We start from the raw sequence: 15,892 nt of genomic DNA on the forward strand, positions 1-15,892 counted from the left end.
TTTTCATGCTGTTTTTACTCTATGATGATTTGTTGGATTTCGTAATCATTCATTGCAGGAATTAAAGCAAATTCCAATTAAAGCAAATTCAGGCAGAGGCAGGAACTACTAGTATCAATGGGATCATTCAGTTTGTTCTTCAGATAGAGCTTGGCTTGTCTTAAATTAAACTTTTAAAAGCTTTTTAAAAGCTGCTTCTGCAACTAAGAAAGAAACAAAGTGCTAGCTCTGTCCTGAAGCTTTTGCAAAGATCTGAGTGGGGGACCGCGGTGGGAATCAAGCTTCTTACGTTGGTTGTACACTACAATACTATAGAAAGAATTAAAGCCTATTATCACTTTTTTCCGGCATGGTATTTCTGATAAATAAAAAATTTTCTTAGAGTAATTTCTTAAATTTCTTTTATTAGTTTATTAAATTATTAAACCTATTTAAGTAAGGAAGAAATTTAGTTTTTTCAGTATTCTACCAAATTATGTAAAATTTATCAGATGCTGCATTGATGTTTCTTTCTTCGATAGATAAGTTATTTCCCCATGGCTGGGATAGACTTTACAGAATAAAGTTTGTCAAAGTAGATAAAAACTAGCTTCCCCTTATGACACCTCCATGTATTTGGGATTTGGGACAAATACACAGCACCCACCCCCCACTCATGTTTGTTTGCATCTAAATTGGATGCTAGCTCAAAAAAACATCAAACTCTTAACAAAAGTGTATCTGGACACTTACTTGGATATAGGCAAAAATATAAAATGGGAGAAGTAGCCCAGAAACAAAGTGATATGTTTTTTGGTTTTGTTGGGAAGAGAAATAGGGTCTTATGCAAAGTACTGTAACAGACAGGAATTGGGATGCAGAAGTTGCCTCCAGCTCCTCCAGACTCCATACTCATCCTCCTCAGAAAGAAGAGATGAGAACCAGGGCTAGACCCCGGTTTTCCACCTGTTCTATCTTCAGTGCATTTTTTCATCATTTTAATTAAAGATATCAGTCCATATTTTGCACAATGCTGTCTTATTATTAGGTGGGCAATAATAATAAATAAACAAAGTAATTTTCTGTTTTGTTTGTGCAGAGGCCCAAGATGTGTAGCACGATTTGAATATATCGGAGATCAGAAAGATGAGCTCAGTTTTTCGGAAGGTGAAACTATTATCCTTAAAGAATATGTAAATGAAGAGTGGGCCAAAGGAGAGCTCAGAGGTACATGTGGAATTTTCCCCTTGAACTTCGTGGAAGTAATTGAAGATCTGCCTGGAACAGGTATGAGTGCGTTTGCAAAACTCAAGAACATGGTTTTGTACTGCATGCACGTAGGCAGCATATAGGAGAAAAGTCCAAAGGCACGATGAAGATGGGAAGGAGGCAGAAAGGGAGAGAAGACAGATTAAAAAAAAATCAAAATTAATAGTAGCACTTCTTAAGAAGCTATTCTTAATAATTACTTTGAATATCTAAAATCTCTAGTAACATTTTTAATAGTCATTGCTGCTATTCTAAGTTGTGCTTTCCTTGTGTAGGTACAGGAGCAGCACTGAAGAATAAAGTGGAGGTTTCTTCTTCCCTTCCTCAGGTAATAAAATTTTATAGGTGAGGGCCAGAATTTACTTAGTGGTTTCATAGATTTACATAGACTTTCTATTATAATGTCAGATTAGCTGCACAACTTTAAACCTGAATGTAACACAACTCCCACAGCACACAATGCTGCATGGTCACATCTTGAATTCTGACGGTTGGCCTAAATTGATTGAACTCATAGCTTCTGGCAAATTAACATAAGTAAATTTTTGTCCTTTGCCCTTAAGCAAATTCTTGTTAGCTCTATTTTAAGTATTGCTGCAGTGGTCTAATTTTGAATTTATTAATCCTGTCCCCTGCCACCAATGATAAAAAGGAATGCATCTCTGAGCCTAGATGAAATTCTGTGGTAATTGCTGAAATGCCATTCTAGTCTACATCTGCAGTGATACTATTGTCTGAGAGAAAGTCAGGACACCCCTGTTCTGTACAGCTGCTTTCACCAGTATCTATCAGCTTATGGGCTCCATTAACGCTTCTAAAATTAATGCATTTCTTCTGTTCACTTGAATAGAACAACAGATGCTCAGTAGAGTGGTGTGAAGCGCTTCATGATTTTACAGCAGAAACCAAAGATGATTTATCCTTTAAAAAGGGAGACTACATCCAAATATTAGAACAAGTAGATTCGGAGTGGTATAGAGGAAGACTGAATGAAAAGGAAGGGATTTTCCCAGCAGTTTTTGTTCAGACCTGCTCAGGTACAGTGCTCCTACTAGATGGTAATTGATTATTCCTTGGTTTGTGACAGTCACGACAGAGTTCTGGGAGAACCCAACTATTGCATTGCATTAACAAGCCACACGCCACTTCATTCCTTAATATCCTAAAGCTGAACTAAGTGTTGAACCACCCTCTCCAGTAATTGCAATATAATGCTCCAGTCAGTAAGCTGGGACATGATACAGATTCTGGGATGGTTTAAATTGTGGTTTGGGCACAGGCAAAACAGAACCATTGAGCTGCCTTTAGTAGGAATTCAGGGGTACAAAAGATGGGGGAGCCAGGTTCTCCCTCAGCTGAAGAGAAACACTGCAGTACAGCCAAAGAGCTGGCAGAGCTGTAAATAACTGCAACTGCTGCATCTTGGCACAGAAGTATTGTAATGCCCTTAGTGAAGCAAGGAATGAATGCTGCTTGCTTTCCTCAAGCTTCTGTTTAGTCCCCAAATCAATGCAGTCAAAACCTTCACTGAGGACACAGAAAATCACAATTTTTTGCCCATAGTTTTTGCAAGTAAAGCCACGAGTGAAAGTTGACAGGAAATATAATTCCACATAACTGGCAAATAGCACACACTGAGTGCTGCTTCACCTCCAAGTACAAAGAGGAAAAGACAGCTTTTATTAGATATTACCATTGGAGAGTTCAATTAAGTGAACTTTAAATTTAGTCCTCTTAGAAGCAGAACCATGTAGTGTAAAATGAACTGGTTTCATTTTATTCCAGTAGGGCAGTGAGTTTGCCAAGTAGCAGTAGTAATAACATCTGGACACCCTGTAGCACATGAGAGGGGAGAAAACATGAAAATGATAGGAAACTTCTCCAGAAAGGGATTTATTTCACTCCAGTCAAAATAACTTGTCTTGTCCATGTTCTGCAGCCAGGGTAGAGCTGTCACAGTCTGTAGGAGGGAAGAAAGGAAAAGCCAAAGCTCTTTATGATTTTCATGGAGAAAATGAAGATGAGCTTTCCTTCAAAGTAAGTACCTCTCTTGGCACAATTTTCCAAAAGGTCTTATGCTCCTAAAGAATACTAAAAAAATAAGAGTTTTCCACTGTGAAGATAGGCTTGGAACAAGAATGAAGCATATAGAATAGGCATAGATACTAACACATTTGATAAACGGTATCTCTAAAAAAATGTTTGCTCTTACCACTTCTGTTTCATATTGGCAAAATCTTCACTGAAGACATTGAAAAGAGGTCAGGAGTGGCAGAATTCCTCTGACTTCTCTGATTCAGTAAACATAAGACAAACAAACCTCATTTTGCAGTACGTTCAGTTCTTGATCAGTTGATGCAGTCAAGGAAGCCTCTTTTTTAACTAGAAAGAGGCCAGGGAGAAGGAGGATAAAACCAAGAGTGCCAGTGCTACAGCAGCAATGCCTCTAAGGGACACCTAGTACAGCAAACTCTAAAAGTTTGGCAGCAAAATACATAGTTGCCATGGGAACATGGGGAGAAATGAAATACTTGCTGGATGCCCAGATAGTATTAAGAAGCATTAACAAGAAGCGTCGTGCCCTTGTAGATTCAAAGTCATGATTTAGGTAACTGTCCTCAAAAGCAAGTTTCTGAGAAACAGCAGACTTTCACAGCAGGCCCCAAATTGTGCTTAGCAGCTGGAACACACTATTTTCTCTTCTAAAACTAGCAAAATAATTAGTTTCAGCATGAGCAGCTTGCAATGCTGAAAGGATAGATAATTCTTTAAAGCAGAAAAGGGGAAGGGAGGTACTGGAAGAAAGGCCAGGGCCATGACAGTGCTTCACATGAAGAGTGTGGCATGGGACAATGAAAACAGGAACAAGTATCAAACACAGGAGCTGCAGTTTATTTTGAACAGCCACACCAAGCTACTTAAAAGATTTCTTTCCTTTTTGGGAAAGTTTCCAAAGGAAAGAGGAAAGTTTCCAAGTGCTGGAAAATATTGGGACTAAACTGGGGGGGGAGGCAGGGGAAGGCTTAAGAAAATAAACCTTCAGAGCAGGGAAACACACACAAATAACAAGTGAGCCAGCTCCACCTACCTGGAGAGCTTAAGCAACACAAGAAGTTATCCAGCAGTGCTGTTTTTTCCTTCCAGAAGGCGGTGATTTTTCAGCATAGACAAGTATTTACCCTAAGAGAAGCTTCAGCTGGTTTAGGCAAACAGTCTTGAAGAGATGTAACCAACAGAAGAGACTGGCCACATCCTACTTCCATTTGCTTGATATTAATTGCTTCTGAATAACAACATCAGCTATGCATGCATTAACATTGATGGTAAGCTATACTGGCTCACACTCACACTTACTCCTTCTCTTACAGGCAGGTGATACAATAACAGAGCTGGAATCTGTAGATGAGGACTGGATGAGTGGAGAAATACAAGGAAAGTCTGGGATATTTCCCAAGAACTTTGTTCAGATTTTAAAAACACCATGAAGTGTTGCCTCTTTGTACTCCCTGCATGTGGGAGAGAATGTTTTCTATCCTAAAGGCACAGCAAAGACATAAACATGTTTTGACTATCAATGTTTTGCACTACTTTTTCTAGACAGTCATACTAGTATCTTGAAGTCAAATAAGAAAATCTAAGTCTTTTGTGACAGTGTATGTAGTCATGCTTCATGAATGCTCTGAGAGCAAATACAAGCAGGATTTTTAGCAGTTTCCAACTAGGGAAATACTGTGGTGCAACACCTTTTTTACTTAAACAACATAAGTAATAAATAGTATGTTTACTATCTGATATTACATTTATCATGCACAAAGTCTGCATAAAGTAAGCTTCTTTGGGTTTCTTTAAAAACTTTTAAAATCCAAATTTAAAAAATTGTTTTTAAGATACAATTACAGCACTCAGTATGTAGATCAAGTTTGATGTTCAGGTTTCATTACTGCTTGACTTCCACATTAGCAGTAAAATCCACTTGTTTTATGACTTAGAGAATAAGGATGATAACTGGTATTTTATAGTAGAAAAAATATCAGATCTAATGAGAGGGAAAACTCCGAAGCAAATCCTTGTGTAGTATTCTTCTATTCTTAGCCCAAGCTGCTCATACAGGAAGATCACAAAAGCAAAACTTTTAAGTATTTTGCCTCAACGAATAATGTTCAAATCAGTATGAATCATCTTAGACCTTCTTCCCTTCCCCCAAAATCCTTTCCAGATACAGGTTTAGATTTTTCTACTGCCCACTGTTCAAGCACCATCGTACCCTTCTTTTCCAGCTGAAGTTAGTTGTGACAGACAGCATTTACTGAGCTTTCTCAGATCCCCTCCATGCAGTAGCTGCACTATTCCAACTATTTGCCCCTCCACCCCCTTCATGTAAGTGGAAAGCCAGTCTTCACTCTGCATTTCATTTATCACTCAAGCACTGGAACATACTTCAGCAACACTATTCCTATCCTTAACATGAAGGATATTATACAGCCTTGGTTTTAGCTTTCAGCAGACATGGGATTAGTTTCCAGTTTGTTACCAAATACCAACTATACTGAGCATCATTATAAATGGTCTGTTGAGGCCTTAAGGAAAACACGCCTGGCAAGAGGTTACTTCAAGCAGCTCTAACAAAGGCATTTAGTAAAAAGCAGCAGTGTGACTTGAATGACAAACTTAGACAGACATGATTGAGGTAGCTTCACATTATCGGAACTTCTGGTAGTAAATTCCTTTTTGCAACCCTTGGCTTCTGACAAAATAGTTAAATGCATCTTGATTAACCGTTAGCTTCATCAGACTGAAACAGAAAAAGAATTATGCTGCAGTTAGCTCTTTCACTGCTGACAGTATTCCATCACTTTCATACTATGTAACAAAAAGGAACCAGTAAGCTGTTAGCATGAGTCATTACTTCAGAGAGATACAGGTCACTAGGTATCAAGATACCCTTACAAGATTTTTCTTTGTGGGTCTGAAAATTCAGGTTGGAAAAGGGCCAACAGTTGAGTGGTGGTTAGAGACTGGAAACTAGAATCATCATGATTGACCTCGAGATAGTTTTGGTTTAGTGATGTGCCTGCCTACAACTTTATCAATACAAGGTCTAAGTATTACAGCAACAAATACCTAGTGCTACAAAAGATCAGGGTGCATCTAAATTGGTGTGTGAGCAAGCTGGGGAGGGTAGTCGTCCCCTCCCCATGCCCTGCACTTTGGTTACCATCACAGAAGGCAGAAACAAGCTTACAGCCAAAACTGAACTCCCCTGCAACAGTGAAGGGGCATCCAGTCTCAGTAGCAGACTGGAGCTCACCTGAAGCAAGCCCCAGGAACACGCAGCACAGACATGAGGCCCTCAGCACTATTTTGCTCTGCAGTCACTGTTATGCCATGGTAATTGCAAATATAGACACAGGCATTAGCCCTCTGGTTTTTTTTTTCTCTAGAAGCTTCATGAATGTGAAGCGTTGTGTATTTAAACTGCACCAATACCATTTGCACAACTAGGGGATGAAGATCACACAAAGTTTTATGAGCAGAGAACTGGATTTCTACTTTCATTAAGAGGATTAACATTATAAAAACAATTATAAATTATGTGCTATTCTAGAGAGAGCTATTACTCAGTTTTACCATCCCCAACAAGTCTATCCAGAACTCCTGTGGAATCAATCTTTAACATAAGTCCACCTCTGAGGACAACCCTTCCCACTCTCCAAGTTCTCCTGCCAGGGCATTCCAAAGGTCATTGTTTATTCTAACAAACAGCCATCTCCTTCTGGAGAAATCCAAGGAAACAAATACATAGATAGCTAGCTTTCCTGACTCCTGCAAGCCCACTCAAGACTTTTCAACCACAAACCTTCAGTGGATCACCCTGTTAAAACAGGCTTCTTCCAACATGACCTGTGCCAACACAATTCCTGAATGTCCAGTGAGCGCAGCAGGGGGAGAACAGCAGAACCAAGCAAAGCCCACACCAACAAACAGAATACCCAGATCCTCCAAAGACATACTGCATCATTGTGGTGGTGGATAAGGCTTAAGTGTACAATGTTTACTTACTGTTTGTCTGGCAGTTTTCTAAGATTTTGATACAAGCCTCAAAAGTAGAACTGAATTTTTATATTTTTTTTTTTATTTCCTCCTCCCCGTTTTTATAACTGTGTATTGACCAGTTGTTTTTGTAACTTCCACTGAATGGTTAAAGTCAGTGCCTGTCAGTAGATAAGACCACTGCTTTATTTTAATCTACTCCTCCCTATTACGCAGGGCAGGAAGAGCAGCAAAGCCTTACATTCAGAGCAAGGAGTGCCACCTAAAGGCTGCTTGCATTACTGCAGGCAGCTAAACCAGCGTATTTATTAAAACTGAAACAAGTTAGATGCTTGGCTTTGACGGCAAGGTATTTTCTTAAGACTCAATGCCTAATATCACCATGAAGCTGCATACAGATCATAACATAAAATTCCTAAGGTGTACTGTACATAATCCGCAAAAACAAAGAGAATGGGGTGGAGCACAAATCCTAACTGCAATATAGTAGCAAATTTCAGCTGTAACCTTGAAATTCAGCTAGACCCCCATACATTAGTATGATAACAAAAGCCTCATTTATCAAAACATTTTCTGTTTGATCCACCCTCTGGAAATATCTTCAGGAAGACGTCTTTGTTGTGTGTACAATTAACGGTGTCCTAAATAAATCTTTGTTAAGTCCAGTAAGTTTTATTATGGTACCTCTGTAAATTAAGAATGTTTTAACCAATAAAATTTTTATAATTAAGTCAGTCAGTCATGATGGCATTCTTATTGTCTTATGCTGTGGAGAGCTGAGCTTTCCACTTGACATGGCAGTTTTACAGATCTCATTCTGCTTATGTATTTAACACAACAGCAAAAAAACCAACCCCCCACCCCAAACAAATCACAGAGTAATATTGCATCCCTTTACAAGTAGTCCAAACCCCTCAGAGAATCATGATGGCTTTAACACAGTTTATTCAAGCCTTTGGACTCGGGTACATTTCACACTTAACACCTGCAGAACCTGTGACATTTGCTACCTGCAGCAACCAGCTGTCATCGCATGGTATCGCACAAGACGGTGATGCTCTCTCTACTCATGCTGTAGCAAGATTACTTATGACAAAGACACAGGTTGACCCTGAGCTGACTGGCAATTCTACACATATTTGCATGTGCTCTGCTGATTGCTGCTATTCATACACCATGATTTTTCAGCTGGTATTTGTACAGAGGGTGTATAAAATTTCCCTTCCTGCTTACTTTTCCCCCGTCTGAAATCATTTCACAGAGCATACATTTACCCAGCACTCCTACGTGGTAATGCCAGCAGTCTACTGCTCAAAAAAATAAATTAGAGAAGAAAACAAAAAGAAAAAAGCAAGCTCTTGTTCTTTCCCCAAATCCTCTTGGACTAGCCTTTTTGCAGCATGCACTCCTCAGACGTACAGCTGAAGGGAAAAGTAACAGGATAAAAGATGTAAGTTTTCAGAAGCAGCTCAGAAACACCATCTTAGGATTTCTAACTCTCCTAATCTACAGAGTACAGGCTAGTTGCAGTCCCTCAGGATTTGTTTGATGGAACTGTTGCTAAAGCAGAGGAAATGCAGCCAACACACATCCGTTACGAGAAAGCTCTGACAGATCTTCCTCTAATGCAGGGCTGGAATACGTGCATATACGTATAAGTACACACCTGCACTGAAACTTCCTGTAGTAGGTTCAAGAATTTTCAACGTCAGCACACTGACCCTAAATCATGGTTTATTTTCCCAACTCCAGTGAAAAGGTCTCATTTTTGTTAGAGAAGTAAAGAGGCATTTGTTGCAATTTACGGCTTCAAAAATATGACTGACTGGAACTCTTGGAGGAGGATGACACCTACCTCAACAGTACAGCTGAAAAGGGCAAAGCAGATTAAAAGCAGCACTAGTCCTTTCTCCTGTTCCAGCCTCGTTACAGCTTTGAGCACTCACTACTGTTCCACTACACAAACTGGAAGAAGCAGAACAAGTAGGCCTGTATTTACAATCCAATAAAGATGGTTACCTGAATATTAAGTCATGGGCTATTCTAAATATCATCCCCTTCCAATTAAAATAGTAACTTGGAATCACAACATGAAATCACATCACCTGCAGTCTTCTAAATGAGAAAACATTCTTTTCATTTGGCTTATTATTTGCTCCAAACCAGAATTACCAACTAGGAAAAGGCAAAAATCCCCAACACTGCAGAGTACGGCCCTCATGGGTAGCATCTCTACTTCTCCCCTAGTATCTTTGTTGCAACAGTAACATTTCCTTACTTTCCTCCCTTTCTTGTCCTGAGCTATTTCACAGCTGACTGCAGGAGCCACCACCACCATCTCAGTGACCGCTCCAAGCAGCTCCATACTATTTTGTTCTCAGGCTTTAAATCACAAACTTGCGAACAATCCAACAGAACAAACTTTAGGTTTGTTGCCCAATTCTAAACAAAACATGCCAATAGTGCAAAATACTCCTTGTTTTAGCCGGAAAAACACACTCTTCAATTTTTAAGCCAGCATAAGCTGAACAAGCAACAATGCTATTGGATAACGGAAAAAGTACTGTTAAAATTACTCTGCAAATCGCTTAAGTGTGCTTTATTCTCAGAACATAGACCATTGCCTTTTTATGATAGAATTTTTTTCCCCTGAAGTTCCACAGGTTTTTCAGCTGTGATTGCGGTTACCCCTCGGTTCTGATAGAGGTTAAAAAACTACATACAACCCTACTCTTGGGCATATTCTGCATTTCTATACTGCTCAAAACTAACACTGCTTCCATCATCAAAATTGCAGCTTAAAGATCTTTTAACACCTTTTGACTATCAGAGACCAACTCTGTCCCATGAGAAGTTGTATCAAATCACCACCAAGAAGCTTAAACATACACATACGTAATTCTCAGGTTAAGTAGTATGGATAAATCCCTAAGACTTCCCTATCACAAAAAATTCTGGAACAGTAAGTTTCCCTGTGTGGCACCCCATCTGCCCTGTACATGTAGTGCTCCTCTTTAAAGCACCTTTCACCAATACAAGCTCTGCACGCACCCACAAGGTTTCTTTTCTGGGGACCAAAATTATTGGGAAAAAACACGATACAGAATCCTTGGTATTGCACTTTCCACCTTTCAAAAAGGACAACCCACCTTCTTCCACCCATCTCACAACACCAATCATGAAAAACAGATCTCCAGAACAAGTTTTTCTTTTTTTTTTTAGACCAAGGCAATAGGTTTACCTTATTAAAAACCCATCCACATATCCAATATTGTCCAGTAGCAATACAGGCAACCAAACATTAGTTCTGTATATTAAAACTTTTATTTTCCATCAATGTTTAGTTTCAGACAGACTCTTGCACAGGTGGCTCATATCCATCAGCTCGCTCTACTTTTGTGCCTGCCTCATCCCCAGAAGGTTTTCCAGCACCACCACCTTCGCCATGCAGTTCCATCAGCTTGCCCACTAAAAAGAGGATGTATTATAAACAGTGAGAGATGCACCTATTTAAACACTTTTCAATTACTGAATTGGTCATCATATACAAATTAAAACACCAGAACATTTAATGTAGGTATGATCAAGTCTGTTCCAGAAAGCTCATGCAAGGAGATGCTGGCGCAATAACTGACAGTCAGACAAAAACAAGCAGTGAAATAAGTGCTACATAATGAAATTGCAAATTAAACTTTTTTTAAAGAGAGATAAAGTCAAGAACCTACTACTGCATTATATGGGAATGTCAGAAAATGGGAAAATAGAATCATTCCATGTCATCTGGGACCGAAACATTTTGTCATCATTCATTCCCAAGCCAAAGCCTTCGAACATTCAGCAGCAGTTTCAGGCAAGAATTCAAAAAAAGCTCCAAACTGAATGATCACTGCTTGGCTTTCAAGCCAAATGCCAGACTAGAAGCACAAGCCTTTTTACTACTACAGCTACTTAAGCTTACAATGCTGTTTTAACATCTTTATCCAAAAGCAAACGCATTTTAAACTAACAGCTTCCCACACCCTCCACTAAGAACACTGAACATTTGCAGTGATTGCCTTACATTCAAACTTGGGCTTCTTCAGCATCTTAACCTTGCGGACATAGACATCATGAAGAGGGTAAATGGACTGACACGCCTTCTCTATGTCTTTGCCAATGCTGTCTGGGATCCTGAGAAATCAGAGAGCACATCAGTAGCAGAACATTAAAAACTGAGTTTGCGTCATCAATACTACCTTCACACTCTGACAATTTTCTTCAAATATGTCTAGATTCGAAGACATTTTCCTTGCAATGTTAGAAGGGAGATATAGATAGATAGACAGTGCGAATGTGCTCATTTTGAGAGCAAATCTGCAATCAAACTTTTGGAAGCAAACACCACACTTTGGAAAACTTCCTTCTATCAGAAGAATCCAGAACATTCACAGCCCCAACTGATCAGAATTCCAGTTTTAGTCTGTAGAAACATGAATCAAAAAACTGGAGAGCCTGATTTCATGTTTATGCAAACATGATGGTTTGTGAAAGTCAAATATGATGCAGAGACTAACAGAGTATTTGAAGAAAATGGCACATCAGCTTTTCAACAAGACGCACCTTGCCTGGTCTCTGCCAAACAGTACACAAAGCACCATCATTCCCCAAGTACTCAGTAACAACTGACTAACAAACTACTTAAACTGTATCGGAGAAAAAAGGAAAGGCTGCCAAAGCTTACAGCTTATTGACAACTTCTTTCAGGTCATTGGTTTGGACCTCTCGGGTCATGATTTCCATCATCTTCTTGCGAATCTGTCGAACCTGCTGATGCTGGGCATACGAGGTCTTGCGGATTTGGTTATTACGCTTCTTCGTGAAACCCACACAGAAGAGGCGCAGTAAGTAACCATCGGTAGTTTTGACATCTACATGGGCTTCGATCATTGTCTAAAAAGGAAACAGTCATTTATCATCAACGTGATGGACAGGTTTCTCAAAACCATGCACCTGACATTCATTAATATCTGCTGATGCCACTTCAAACACAGCTTTACAATGCATCAGTGGTTACCTCCTTTCCTAAAGGCACTAGCCACAACGCAGACCTTGTTCCTTACATACCTGCCATTTTTTGACCATGGAACACATTTTATCCCGGGTGAGGTCCATTCCATGGAAGTTGGTCAGACAATTCTTGCCCTGAACGTCCTCAGTTATCAGTTTAAATTTACGGAAGGCAACCTCATCATTCTGCAGATCAGCCAGACTCACTTCAAATACACGACCCTTCAGTCCATCAGAGGCAATTTCTGTAATATAAAACAAAATAAAACACCTTTTATTAACATTAGAAAAGTATTACTCAAATCAGATACCGAACTTCCATTTGATGTTTTCTAATAGTAGGTGATGCCACTAGCTTCATAGCTCTGAAGTCTATATGTATCTTGAACAAGATCAAATCAACTTAGAGAACCAAATAACATATTTTGTTAACTTTGTGAGCAATCTTTTTAAGATAATTATATCAGAAGCTAAGCACAAATACCAGTATACTGCAGATTCCAGCCTGTGTAACAGTTTGGGTTTTTTTTTAAGTGGAAGGGTTTACAAAGTATTTGGAAATAATGAACAATAATGAAAACAAAAATCCACATGTGCTCAGCAGAGATAAAGCAGCAACAAACACCTAAGTACAGTCATTTTACAGCTCTACCTCTAATAATTAACCATTTTAACACTAGCTTACTCATGCCTGGTTTACAGTGACCTTATTTTACTTGTTTCACATGTATACAGTTCAAAATAATGACCACCTTTGTAACTTTTAAGTGCAACCGGAATAGTATAATGCCATTCTATTTAGCCATTCTACACAGCTAACCTTCCAAAAGGCTTCCTTTTCCTAAGGTGTGCCAGACCGTTCTGTGATACATCTACATGTGCTCTCATTAAGTTAGCAATCCTAGCTATCAACAGAGATCTCTTTACCTAAAAGCTTCAAATTTCAGTCTCTTCTAACACAATGCTCTTTATGATCCTATCATGACCAAGGTCTCCTATCGCACTGTCACCATGTGTCCCTGTGATAATCAGAACGAATCCTTAATTCTTCACTTTCCTCAAACTCATCAGGTTACAAGAGCAGGTCATAAGAAGCTTCAGGCATGTCCTTTCATATCATATCCATGGTTTGGTACTCTCGTACAAACAAGGACCACACCACATTAACCTCCCTGCAACTAAGCTCATTTATTGAAACAACTCTGTCAATTTAAGAACACTCACTCGAAACAAGCAATTAAGTTAGAGGCACTTTTTTTTTTTTTAAACTGTCAGGTTCATAGTATTATGAGCAAAAACTATTTGTCAGCAGTTCTTTAATTGAGTCTCATTTGGAGCTAGCACATGGAACAAATACATCTCCCTCTGCTGCATAAAACCCCACTACTCACTAGTTCCTTGAGTCCTGGTGACAAGCGTCTTCCCGATGTTTCGGATATTAAACATTGCTGGTGCTTTGACGTCATACCAGTCCTTTTTGGAGAAAGGATCAACCCTTAATTTAAATAAAGCAGAAAAGATTTTTTTTTACTGATTTTCTCAGATTAAATCAGGCCGAAGTAAGACCTTCCTCTCCACTCGCTTTGCAAAATGGAAATGCAAATGTCAGCATTTTGGGCTTTCAAGTTTAACGTGGACAGGTTGGCAAGTATGTGAATGCAGACGGGTCAGCATTACCCACTCCAGTGAGGCAAACATTCATTTCAATTTACTTCAGAAAGACAGAAATCAACTACAGAAACATCATAAACCCAAGATGACGAAAAAAACCCATACAGGGCTACAATTCCGGCTACCGCTCAGGAGCGACACAAGCGGTGCACTTTAACCAACTTCCCCACGAAGACACCCCCCCCCCTTCATTTCTTGACTTCTGCAGCTACAAGACACCAGACACAACGAAGCCCGCACCGACGTCACCCCAGAACCCCTGCTTCTACAGCGAGCAAACTACACCAGGCCTGCAGCCGCAGGATTACAGCCAGGGCCGGAGCCGGGGCCGGGGCCAGGGCTGGCCTTGCCCTCCCACACGCCCCACGGCCGCGGAGCGCTCCCCACATCGAGGCCCTTCCCGGCGCCGGGGCAGCGGGCACACGGCGGGGCTGCAGGAAGTCCGGCCAGGCCGGGACCCGCGCTCTTACAGCGGCAGCCGTCCCGTCCCCCCGCCGCCACGCAGCTCGGCCCGCACCCAGGCGAAGCCCGCGCCCGGCCGCCGCCATGACAGCAGCGGCCCGCTCGCCGTCCGCTGCCATCCGCCCCCCATCCACGGCATCCTGCCGCCCCGGCGCCCCCGGACCCCGTCTCCTCCTCTCCCGGCCGCCCTTACACTTTCTTCTTGGCGCCTTTCTTGCCGCCCTTGGTGAGGCGCTTGTTCTTTCCGACCGCCATCGTCCCGACCTACCGGCGAAAAGGCCGCAAGCGCCCCCTCGCGCGAGATTATACGAGAGTGGGGCTCGCGCGAGAACTGCGGGCGGCAGCCAGCGCTCTCGCGAGAGCTGAGCCGCATCTCGCTGGGAGAGGGCGGGTGGCCCGCCCCCTGGGACGTACCACAGCGGGACGGAACCAACGGCGCGGGGGAAGGGGGGGGAGGCTGGGGGCGCTACCGCTCGGTCGCGGGATGTGGCGCGTTGGCCTTGCTGCGCCTTTCGTGGCCCCGCAGAGCCCGCCGGCGCTGTTCGGTCCCGTCCCCTTCCCCAAGGAATTTTTGGGTTTGGACTTTTGGGGATCTTTCGGTGCACCCTGAGGCCTCCGTGCTGAGGCAGCCTTGGCACGCTTTCCAGCGCATCACTTCTGGCCTTTCTGTGCCTCTCGTGGGTGTCCCGGGCCCCTCCTCGTGGCTTTCGGGGTGCTCCAGGACGATGGTCTGTGTTGCCAGGGCAGGGACCAAGGGATGGTGGCCATTCTCCGAGGGCTGAAGGGCTGAGATGGAAAGAAAGAGAGTGGAGATCAAACCCCTGTGTCTGCGGAGGCCCCGGGGCATCCTCACCAGACAGCGCCAGCCCACCCAGCCCTTCCCACGCTATGGGGAAGCAGCGGCACTGCGGGGACAACTAGAAGCTGCTGGTCTGGCTGCCTCGGGTGCTTCAACTGATTCCTCCTCTCCCCTCTGCACAGGGGTGCAGAGCCCACCTTGCCTGGGGCAGGGCACGCCACCCTCGCTAACCCACGCAGGCGGTCGTCACCTCCTCGCTCACTCTGATGCCTCATGCCCTAGGTACATGCAGCCCATCATGCCATGACGGCCTGACCATCCGGGGCAACGCAGGACAGCAGCCGAGGGGAGAGCGTGGCGCAGGAGGATGCTCCCATCAGTCCACCTGCGTGGGCAGGGATGGGAGAGGGCGATGCGGTGCCCAGGCCAGCACCTGGCAGGTGGGACTCCCACGGGACAAGAGGGGACCACAGGTTATGGCTCACTGATGAACCTCACAGCAACCTCTGGCAAGGATGCCTGAGGGTCCTCCAGGTAGGGTAGGCTCTAGCACGGGTACCTGTACTGTGCCAGCCAGAGACAGCACTGGGACACAGGGCTGAGGCAGACCCTTGC

The 15,892-nt window shown here is 42.3% G+C and overlaps 2 protein-coding genes and 1 non-coding gene across 9 annotated transcripts in view; 1 reads left to right on the plus strand and 2 right to left on the minus strand.

Annotated features, from left to right (window-relative positions):
- The window catches only part of SH3D19 (SH3 domain containing 19), a 122,283-nt gene extending 114,253 nt beyond the window's left edge, over positions 1 to 8,030 (plus strand). For all 7 annotated transcript variants that reach the window (XM_075029805.1, XM_075029776.1, XM_075029786.1 and 4 more), the window contains 5 exons: positions 1,079 to 1,266; positions 1,524 to 1,576; positions 2,099 to 2,285; positions 3,188 to 3,285; positions 4,617 to 8,030. In XM_075029805.1, coding sequence (XP_074885906.1) covers positions 1,079 to 1,266; positions 1,524 to 1,576; positions 2,099 to 2,285; positions 3,188 to 3,285; positions 4,617 to 4,733 — 643 coding nt within the window. In that variant the 3' untranslated portion in view covers positions 4,734 to 8,030. The remainder of the gene's footprint in view (positions 1 to 1,078; positions 1,267 to 1,523; positions 1,577 to 2,098; positions 2,286 to 3,187; positions 3,286 to 4,616) is intronic.
- Positions 8,031 to 10,604: 2,574 nt separating this feature from the next.
- Positions 10,605 to 14,857, minus strand: RPS3A (ribosomal protein S3A). The gene is made up of 6 exons (XM_075029930.1): positions 14,672 to 14,857; positions 13,737 to 13,840; positions 12,403 to 12,590; positions 12,020 to 12,228; positions 11,360 to 11,469; positions 10,605 to 10,767 (listed from the first exon to the last, which is right to left on the minus strand). The coding sequence occupies exons 1-6, from the start codon at positions 14,731 to 14,733 to the stop codon at positions 10,646 to 10,648; spliced, it is 795 nt and encodes a 264-aa protein (XP_074886031.1). The 5' UTR covers positions 14,734 to 14,857; the 3' UTR covers positions 10,605 to 10,645.
- Positions 11,041 to 11,110, minus strand: LOC142037440 (small nucleolar RNA SNORD73). Its single transcript, XR_012652378.1, has one exon. It is a non-coding gene; the product is annotated as a small nucleolar RNA SNORD73 (small nucleolar RNA).
- Positions 14,858 to 15,892: the final 1,035 nt, after the last annotated feature.

This window comes from Buteo buteo, chromosome 1, assembly GCF_964188355.1.
Source record: "Buteo buteo chromosome 1, bButBut1.hap1.1, whole genome shotgun sequence".
Taxonomy (NCBI): Eukaryota; Metazoa; Chordata; class Aves; order Accipitriformes; family Accipitridae; genus Buteo; species Buteo buteo.

What these genes read in the sequence shown, in the direction of transcription:
- RPS3A (XM_075029930.1), bottom strand. Translation starts at nt 14,733, where the DNA reads ATGGCGGTCGGAAAGAACAAGCGCCTCACCAAGGGCGGCAAGAAAGGC. An exon ending in AAAGGCGCCAAGAAGAAAGT is followed by an intron (nt 13,841 to 14,671) that starts GTAAGGGCGGCC and finishes ATTTAAATTAAG; the next exon opens with GGTTGATCCTTTCTCCAAAA. An exon ending in CCATGGTCAAAAAATGGCAG is followed by an intron (nt 12,229 to 12,402) that starts GTATGTAAGGAA and finishes TTTCCTTTTTAG; the next exon opens with ACAATGATCGAAGCCCATGT.